This window comes from Sinocyclocheilus rhinocerous, unplaced genomic scaffold, assembly GCF_001515625.1.
Source record: "Sinocyclocheilus rhinocerous isolate Xijiao unplaced genomic scaffold, SAMN03320098_v1.1 scaffold615, whole genome shotgun sequence".
Taxonomy (NCBI): Eukaryota; Metazoa; Chordata; class Actinopteri; order Cypriniformes; family Cyprinidae; genus Sinocyclocheilus; species Sinocyclocheilus rhinocerous.
Genome location: NW_015631049.1, coordinates 955756 through 965141, shown reverse-complemented (window position 1 = coordinate 965141; position 9386 = coordinate 955756). Strand labels below are relative to the sequence as shown.

Here is a 9386-nt window from a genome sequence, read left to right as displayed (position 1 = left end):
TCAGAGGTAAAAAATCGTTTTGTGTCTTAAGACCTCAATGTATCATCACAAGCCGCAGGGTTTAATTTGGTTTTGTCTGTGTATGTTATTTTTTACTCTCGAAGCCGTGGAGCCCATTGACTGCCATTATAAGACTGATAGACTGCAACTGTTTGAGTTAAAAATCTTCGTTTGTGTTCTACTGAAGAAACAACATCACCTACATCTTGGATGCCCTGGGGGTAAGCAGATAAACATCAAATTTTAATTTTTGGGTGAACTATCCCTTTAAGCCAGCGGTTTGTGTGAGACTGAAATAATTCTTCTCTCTCACTGGATGTGTTTTCTTCCAGTTTTAGAAAAGAAGCATGGCAGTGAGAAGTAGCAGTAAGTTCTCTTCAAATAATTGCTCACATTGTTTTGTTTAGCTGATAATCAAAACATGTGGGGTGTGTGGATTGTGAATGTTTAAAACATTTTATGTTGTTATTGCAATGCATCATTTTAGGTCATTACTACTGTGTGTGTCTCTCAATACAGTAGAAAGAGAGGATTTTTTTTTAGTTTAAGTGTTATATATATAACACTTAAAAGTATTAAAAGACACTGAATCGTATGATCCATTTAAACAAAATACAGCAGGTGATACCACAGGTGATATTTGAATCTCTCTCCGTGTCTCTTTTCCCTCACAGATGACTTTCAGCTTGTTATTCCTGAAAGAGGTGAAAGAGTTAAGATTAATGCAGGATCTACTCTCACTGTGTCGTGCCACTTGTCTCCTGCACTCAGTGCCGTAGACATGGAGATTACTTGGTTTAATAAGGCATTTTGTGTTTGCACCTATAAGAACCGAGAGAAGATTGGCTATGAGGGCAGAGCGAGTCTGTTCATTCATGACCTGCCGAGAGGGAATGTGTCTTTAAGAGTGGCAGACTTCAGAGAGTCAGATCTGGGAGTTTACATATGCCAGGTCACCAGTAAAAATAAAACACAGCAGATAACAGTAAATGTAGCAGAAGAAGGTAAGTAATTGATAAAAGCACTCAGAATCTGGAATAAATATGGTTGTGTGCATTTCACAAAGATACCTATAGTAATAAATAAATTCAATGAAGTTCAATGAATAGTATTGTCCGTCTAATTAACAATTTTGCTTGATGACACATGCAGTCTCTGACATTTCTAAGGACAAGCGCTTCGTTACAGTGGTAAGACAGCACCATTTTTTGTGAATACCATACTATATAGCACAAATTATAATTGACAATGTAGAGGCAGAAACCTCTATTCCAAAAACAAGATAATTAGTGTTTTGCAGAAACACTAAATATATATTTCAAAGGGACAAAATTGTGGATGATCCATTGTGTTACCTGCCCCAATAGCCATTGCATTTGAAATGCATATAAATTGATTTTATACAAAATGTAGATAGATTACAACCACTGGAGACAGGAAATAAAAACAAATCTTGTTTGATTTTATCTCATTTAGGATTACAATGATAAAAGAAACGGTATGTTCTGGAAATCATTGACTTGTAATATTTAGTATTTGCATTGCACATTAAAAAACTAACATTTAAAATAATAATTGTATTAATAGTAGGCCAATATATTGAAAAGCACTAATGTAACAGTTTCATACCTCATTAGAACTATGAAAATGCATTTTTTTGTATCTTGCCTTTTTAGCTTTTGAGTTTTTTTTTATTGTTTATTTTTCTGTTCATTATAGACATAACACCACAGGATATACCATTACATCCAAACCCTCAAGATAACAAGCTATCTGGGGTATGTGTGCACTTTAATAGCTTATCATTCATGCATATTGTGTGTGTTTGTGTGTTTCAAGAGTACATCAGATAATAAAGGAAACTTAATTTGTTCTAATCTCAATTAGGATAACAAAATTGGAAACAAAAGCAAATGTAAGCTACCTTGAAATCATCAACGTTATCATTTGAATGTGTATTGTGCATTGTTATTGAGAGAGGAATTTTGTCATATGACATTTAAAAAAAAAAATTACTTTGTAGGATACCAAATAATTTCTTTAAAGATAGAAAATATGTGGGTAATACTGTGTCTACTTTAAAGCAAATTATTATAAATCTTCTTCATTACTTTTCATAGATTACATTGCTCTCCCTATATGCATATAGACATATGGAGATTTGTATTTATTTACATAGTTTACACACATCTCTCATAATCGGTGTAATGTTTAAATCTTATGTGAAAATAGTGCTCTTTTTTTCTTCTTTATTTGCTGTAGAATTAAGGCAAGATTAATATAAAAATGAATCAAACAAGAGCCAGCAAGGGGTATGTGTACGCATTAATACAATATGTGATTAGTTAATGACTTAATAATAAAGCATTAATCATTATAATCATTATATAAAGACTTTTAATATTAAACTTAAAAATAGCAAAAATATTTGGGTATTTTCTTTCATCCCAACTGGGATTCCAAAAAGGAAGTCTTGACCAATGGTAAGTTAAAAAAATATTTTTTGTATTCTCACAGAGAACTTTCAGCTTGTTGTTCATAGTACAACACCAGAGTTTTCTTTGGGGTCTGATTTGATTATTCCATGTCATTTGTCTCCTGAAATCAGTGCTGTTGACATGGAGATCAGTTGGTCTAACGATACAGCCCGTGTTTGCCTGAATAAGGACAGGCAGGTGACAGAAGGGGTTTTGTTCAAGGACAGAGCGAGTTCATTCACTCACAAGCTTAGGGAAGGAAATGTGTCCTTACAACTGAAAAACTTCAGGCTGTCAGATATCGGAAATTACCATTGTCAGGTCATCAGTAAAGACAGAAGAGAGAAGATAACAGTAAGAAGTGAGCTGTGTATATATTTACACCTTATCTAATATTTATGCTCATTTATGCTCTACTTTTAAAACCTCTCAGAACATTCATATGAAACAAATAATTATTCTACATGAATAGTATGAGATGTAGACGCTGAAAAACACAACCAGTAATCATGTATGAATTATGTAAGGCAAACTATAGCAAAAGCAATTTAGAAATCATCATACGTAAATAAGTTCAGGTATTGAAGAACACAACTTCCACAAAAGGTAATGAGTAATGTTGTTCTTAGTGAGGATAAATCCTGGTGTCCCAACATGTAAGTCAGTCACTGATATACGAAGATCGAAATTATTGCCAATTAATGCAACATGAGGTAAGAGAGCATAACCTCTTCCTTCACATTATCAATAGTAGTAAATGATCTTTGCTTTCAAAAATATTAAACTAGACTTTTGTATCCAATATTTGAAACAATTTAGAAAAAAAGACATTAAAGGATTAGTTCACTTCTGAATTAAAATTTACTCATAATTTTCTCACCCCCATGTCATCCAAGATGTTCATGTCTTTCTTTCTTCAGTCGAAAAGAAATTAAGGTTTTTGAGGAAAACATTCCAGGGTTTTTCTCTATACAGTGGACTTCAGTGGGGTTCACTGGGTGGAAGGTCCAAATTGCAGCTTCAGTGCAGCTTCAAAGTGTTCTACACGATCCCAGACGAGGAAGAAGGGTCTTATCTAGCGAAACGATCTGTCATTTTCTAAAAAAAAAATTACAATTTATATACTTTTTAACAGTGTTCGAATTGTGTCAAAGCAAACCCCCTTCACAAAAAAAAAATGTATTAAATAAAATAAAATAAAACTTTATATACTGTACATACGTATGATGCAATTTTTTTATTTATTATTTATTTTTTGTTATCGTTGAGAAAACCTAATTCTAAGATAAAAGATGCAGTGACAGAAATTAATCTTTTCCAGCAAGTTTAAAATTATTTTTACCCTTTATGGGCATTTTTACCTTTGTAAAGCCATTTTTTTTCTAGAAGTGTGTCTTATATTTAATCAATAAAGTCAATTATAATAATAAGACATTTGGGGCAGTTACCAAACAAATAAAATCATTATCAACAAAATTCATGCAATGCAGAGGAAACACAGAAGCTGCATCTGAAGTGGCATTAGATGCATACACTGATTAATGCAAGGCATTAATGCTCTAACCTGCAGTTACAAATGCATAAATAATGTTTTGATTTTATAATCTTAAAACGTTGAATACTGATATTTGAAATTATGTAAAAAAATATATAAAAAGGTACTTTAAAATGTGAAATTAAAACCGCCAGTAGGTGGCAGCAAGTCATTGTTAAGTGAGTCATTGCGATTGAACCGACTCATTCAAACAGTTGATTCATTCAGGAAGGAAACACTGTCATGTTTTTCAGAGACGCAAAACAGGGCTGTGGCTTTGTTTGGAACCCTTTTTGTTGGTGAAATACACTCTTCGTGTGATATTGATCAACTATATGAAATGATATAAATATACATTTTCTGCCCCCATATCTTGAATTTTGGGAGCATTCTAAATGCATTTTATTATACTGAATCGAGCAGTGAAAGAACACACTCTAAATGAGCATTCAGTCTAGCTAGTGTTTAAGCACTCATAACTCCTCTTATAATCAATAAAGGTGTCCATATACGGTATGATACTCTAACTTACATCGTACCTACATAAGCACTTTGTTGCTTATGATGATGGAATTAGCGAGTTTCAGTCTGAACAAAACTCAGCGATGACTAGTTTGAACGCCTCTGATTGGCTACTGCATTCCTCTGAGATGTGTCGGTTTTGATGTTACTGATTTTGTTGAATAACCATTAACATGTTAAAACTGTTAATGGCTGTTTGTTTTGCGTACAAAAATGGTATTATTTTTTCTCTGTTTGGGTCTTAAAAAAGTCTTAAAAAGTCTTAAATATGATTGTAAAAAGTTTGCAGCAACCCTGTTATAAATATCTTAATACAGTCAAACGGATTCATCTATGTAGAGAAATCCGTGTAAAGTATCGGGAGTTATTATAATAGAACTACTTTTTAATAAAAGCTCTCTCAAACTGATAACTGTAATGTAATTTCGCTGATATTTAAAGTGTTCTGTTTATATAAGTATTTTAACGTACCAGTAGCAGAAAGGGTAAATTGTATAAACATTCAAACTATATTTCTTAGAAACACGTACAGTATGCAAATATGAATGTATCAAACACATATCTGCAGCTGATCCTAGATCAGCTACATTCACTCAAAGCTTCTCTTGACTTCCTTTACAGCTAGGTCACCTCTTGTGGTGTCTGTGTATATGTTTGCGTGTAACTGCGAGAGACCGTGAGACAGTATGGAGGAACTGGCAGAGTATCATGGGTCCATCAGCAAGAGGCAAGCAGAAGAGATCTTGAATGAAGCCGGCAGAGATGGCAGCTATCTGATCAGAGACAGCATGAGCTCAGCAGGATCTTACTGCGTATGTGTGCTGTGAGTAACTACTGTATCGGTGTCTTCTGTCTTCATTGTGTGCAGTAATCTGTAACATAGAGCTGTGGTTCTCATCTGGTGGGTTGTGACCAAAAATGTGTTACTGGTCTGGTCTGATATTAGATTTGGGACAGCTGGGGAAAACAATGCAAAGTACAAATAATAAAATGCAGTTAACTGTATAAATGCTCATATTTAGACAACAGAAAAAACGTATTCAAATTGTAAAACAAAGGATAAAATGATTTCCAATTTCCACATCTTTTGTTGATGTTAAAGTCTGTGTGTCCGGTCAAATTCTGGTATTTGGGTGCCAACTGCATGGACAGATCGCATCCATGCTCGAAAAATATTGCTGAATTGAGGACAGCATACTGGCATGGGCTACTACTTACTATTTCTGCCATATAAAGATATGATAAAAATATGAAGTCTATGTATCTCAAATTAATTAGATTAATTAATTGGCACATCACGTGCTGATTAATGATCATTTAAAGTCATTATTGTGTTAAAAAAAGAAAAACACTGAATAGACATTTAAAAAAAAAGTAGCTTTAGAAAGAAATATTTTGATTCAACATACTAAAAAAATTTTTTTATATGAAATGATTTTAAAAAAAAAATAAAGAATTGACTCTAAATATGAAACAAAGTGCCAGTAGGTGGCGGCAAATTGCTGTCTTGAGCGAGTCATTCAGTCATTCAAGCGATTCATTCATTCAAATGGCTGATTCATTCAAATGGCTGATTCATTCAGAAATGAAGCAAGCGACTGTCTTTATGAATGGCTCACTGAATCATCAATTCATCAACCCCCCCCCCATTAATCACACCTTTACCTTATCTTAATTTTTAAGTAAAATAATCTATGTAATCCATTTTCTTTCTACCAGCTGATTATGAAAGAAAATATGAAGTGTTTGTTATAGTAACACATGCAACTTTCGCGTGCATCTGACAGATAAAGCGCCTGTTAATGTTGTGGTTATTTTAGCTAATAGTTTGCTTTGTACATTTAGTTCAACAGCATTAAGTTAAAGAGGGTAAACTTTATCACTCGACTGCACATGCATTTTCTAGCTCCGTCCAAGCAATAAATATACGTCCTTTAACGAGCGCTATAGAAAATTTACTTTAACCGCTCAGGTAATGTCAGTATGACCCATTTCAGGGGCTGCCAAAATTACAATTTAAAATCAGTCAGAGCTACAGAAATGCATCTTAATATTTATAAATAAAGCTCCATATTATGCGTAGGCCTACATTGTAAGTTGACGAGTTGGTTTTTCTGCGTTTTAATACGACTCTTGTCATAGAGCTATGAATGCCGAGGATTTTTAGGTTGGGTCAAATCTGCAAACTCTCACTCAGTTCGTTTCCTGGCTTCTGTCAACTGGCAACCCGGGGTGTCGAAATACTATTGGGAAAACTGGCAGTGGGCGGAATCACACAGACCAAAACAAAAACAGACATTCCAACACGGAATGCACATTTTAAAGTAGAATAACCGGCTTTTTCGGAGAAACAAGTATGTGAACTTAGCATGTTTCCTAAATATGGTATTTTTAAGCTTAGTACAGTCAAAAAATTACATACAGAACCTTTAAACCGGCTGGGGCTCACATTCAGCTGCAAAATGGGGTAACTGCAAGTTTAAATACTGTGCTGCAAATATATAATGACTGTGTGTAAATCTTCAGGTGTGATGGATGGGTTTACACCTACAGAGTTTTCAAACAAAAGGATGGACTCTGGACAATAGAGGTATGGATGGATTTATGGACCTTGTAGCTTTGTACTTTTCCTCAAGTGAAACCTGAAATTACATGTCTTTTGATAAAAACATACTTTTGTCTTAAAGGGATAGTTCACCCAAAATGAAAATTATCCCATGATTTACTCATCCTCCAGTCATTCTAGGTGTATATGACTTTATTCTTTCAGAAGAAATACAATCAGTTATATATATAAAAAAAGAAATCCGCATTCCTCACCTCTTACCGGACCTTACGGTACGCCATAGTCTTTGGCTACACTTACGTCATCCGTTGGAACGCCACTCTCTTGTGAACGCGTGTACGACAGTTAGCAGAAGCTATTACGGTAAAGTTTTAAAAATTGATATTTTTCTTACACAAACGCATTGCTTCAGGAGGCCTTTATTAACCCCCCGGAGCTGTGTGGAGTACTTTTTATGATGGATGGATACACTTTTTTTAAATTTAAAATCTTGACCACCATTCACTGTCATTTTAAAGCTTGGAAGAGCCAAGCCATTTTTTAATATAACTCCGAATTGTATTCATCTGAAAGAATAAACTCATATACACCTAGAATGGCTTGAGGGTGAGTAAATCATGGGGTAATTTTAATTTTTGGGTTAACTATCCCTTTAACATGTTTTGTGTGATGCCATTTGTAATACAGTACAATGTTTCCTGTGACTACTTGTAGTAGTACAGTTTAATGCCACTGTTATTTTTCATACAACAACTGCAAAGCTACGCTATATACAGAAGTACACAGCAGATTTTTTTTCTCTTTGTGGCCAGTGTGTTGCATGTATTTATAGCGTCACCCAACACACAAATTAACAGCCAGAGAATCGCCATGTACATCTGTTATGTTTTAGTATCACCCACACTTCCCGTTTCATACGCATCAAGATGTGCAACTTGTAAACACACCCAATATGCTGAGAAACATTTGCATTTTGGATCAAAGCCTGAAACAGTTTAAACTGAAATCATCCAAATGGGAAGATAATGATCTTTTAACTAATTAAAGACCAAGATCCTTGTAACATTAAAATGGCTTCTTTAAACCCTGTTTTAAACAGGCATTGCCATTGTTCATATCAGTGTAGATAAGCTTACATTTTCTTCATTTTATCTTCATTTATAGACTTCATTTAGCTTCCTGTAACTGATCAGCATCAATCACCAGCCACACGAGCAAAATACCACACAACTCTTTTGATTATATATATAAAAAGAAAAAAAAGTTACTCTGACTCAACGGAAATGTACCTCCATGCACAAGTCACGTGATAGCACCACAAGTTTGTACATTTAATGCCATTACCATCACGAGTAAAATGTACAATTAAAAGTTAAGTCATATCTTTGTGCTTTTGAAGTTCTTTTTAAGAGCTCAGGAAGTTTTTAAGAAAATCTTTTTTTTTTCTCACCAGGTGGCTCCTGGGATGAAGGAAAGACTCTTTAGGAAAGTTAGTAATCTCATTGCTGCCTTCAAGATCCCAGACCAAGGCATCTCTGTTCCTCTTTTGTATCCTGTAAACAAACCTAAATAATAACACACAAGTCAAAGCAAACACCTTAGAACAGTTTCGACATGCTGTAAATGTGAACAAGAGTATTTTCTCTGGGGTCTCTTAACCCAAATGTAAATTGTAGAAATGTTGTAAAAATCCTGTAAATTGTAAAAATGTTGAAAAGTCTATTTAGGTGTATTAGATTCTTACTCTGAACATACCTTTATAATCAAATGAATTTCAAATACAGAAGTAGCTGGAGATAATACAGAAACAATAAATGCTTTGTTAGAATAGATTAAATAATTGGCCATCCCATTACATTATACATCCCTCTACTGTATACTGTCAGTCTGTCAACAAAAACTGAGTGTTTTCTTCGGAAATAACCATCTCATGTTAGCTATACATTCAGTAATCGTCACCTCAGATATTATCAGCAATACAGATAGCCAGTTAAAGATCACTACAGAGACTACACCATGAGAGAAATAGGCCTTGAATTAAAGATCATATTTTGAGTTCACAGAAGTGCATTTTGCACGTGCGCGATCTGAGTTTTGTGGAGAAAATGTTCGTTTCGCAAAGAAAAAAGTATTTTGAGCGCACGAAAATCAATTTTGCATTTAAAATAAGTTTTTGGATGTTTGCAGACCTTCTCTTTTGCACGAGCAACGTTTCACTAGCTTGCTCACCTGATGCAGTGCTCAGTGCTCTCTAAATGCCAACGGCTCGCTTGCTCAACACAACCCA

At 34.3% G+C, this 9386-nt stretch overlaps 2 protein-coding genes across 2 annotated transcripts; both read left to right on the top strand.

The window, feature by feature from the left end:
• Nucleotides 1-347: 347 nt before the first annotated feature.
• LOC107741272 (protein turtle-like) lies at nt 348-3189 on the top strand. The gene is made up of 6 exons (XM_016553971.1): nt 348-366; nt 675-1004; nt 1153-1190; nt 1477-1498; nt 2518-2838; nt 3107-3189. The coding sequence occupies exons 1-6, from the start codon at nt 348-350 to the stop codon at nt 3187-3189; spliced, it is 813 nt and encodes a 270-aa protein (XP_016409457.1).
• A 1970-nt stretch (nt 3190-5159) lies between these two features.
• sh2d1aa (SH2 domain containing 1A duplicate a) lies at nt 5160-8773 on the top strand. Its single transcript, XM_016553988.1, has 3 exons — nt 5160-5356; nt 7060-7123; nt 8553-8773. The coding sequence occupies exons 1-3, from the start codon at nt 5220-5222 to the stop codon at nt 8670-8672; spliced, it is 321 nt and encodes a 106-aa protein (XP_016409474.1). The 5' UTR covers nt 5160-5219; the 3' UTR covers nt 8673-8773.
• The last annotated feature ends 613 nt before the right edge of the window (nt 8774-9386 follow it).

Coding starts and splice junctions, on each gene's coding strand:
- sh2d1aa (XM_016553988.1), top strand. CDS start 5,220: ATGGAGGAACTGGCAGAGTATCATGGGTCCATCAGCAAGAGGCAAGCA. Junction 5,357..7,059: donor TCTTACTGCGTATGTGTGCT/GTGAGTAACTAC, acceptor GTAAATCTTCAG/GTGTGATGGATGGGTTTACA. Junction 7,124..8,552: donor ATGGACTCTGGACAATAGAG/GTATGGATGGAT, acceptor TTTTCTCACCAG/GTGGCTCCTGGGATGAAGGA.
- LOC107741272 (XM_016553971.1), top strand. Junction 1,005..1,152: donor AGTAAATGTAGCAGAAGAAG/GTAAGTAATTGA, acceptor TGACACATGCAG/TCTCTGACATTTCTAAGGAC. Junction 1,499..2,517: donor TTACAATGATAAAAGAAACG/GTATGTTCTGGA, acceptor GTATTCTCACAG/AGAACTTTCAGCTTGTTGTT.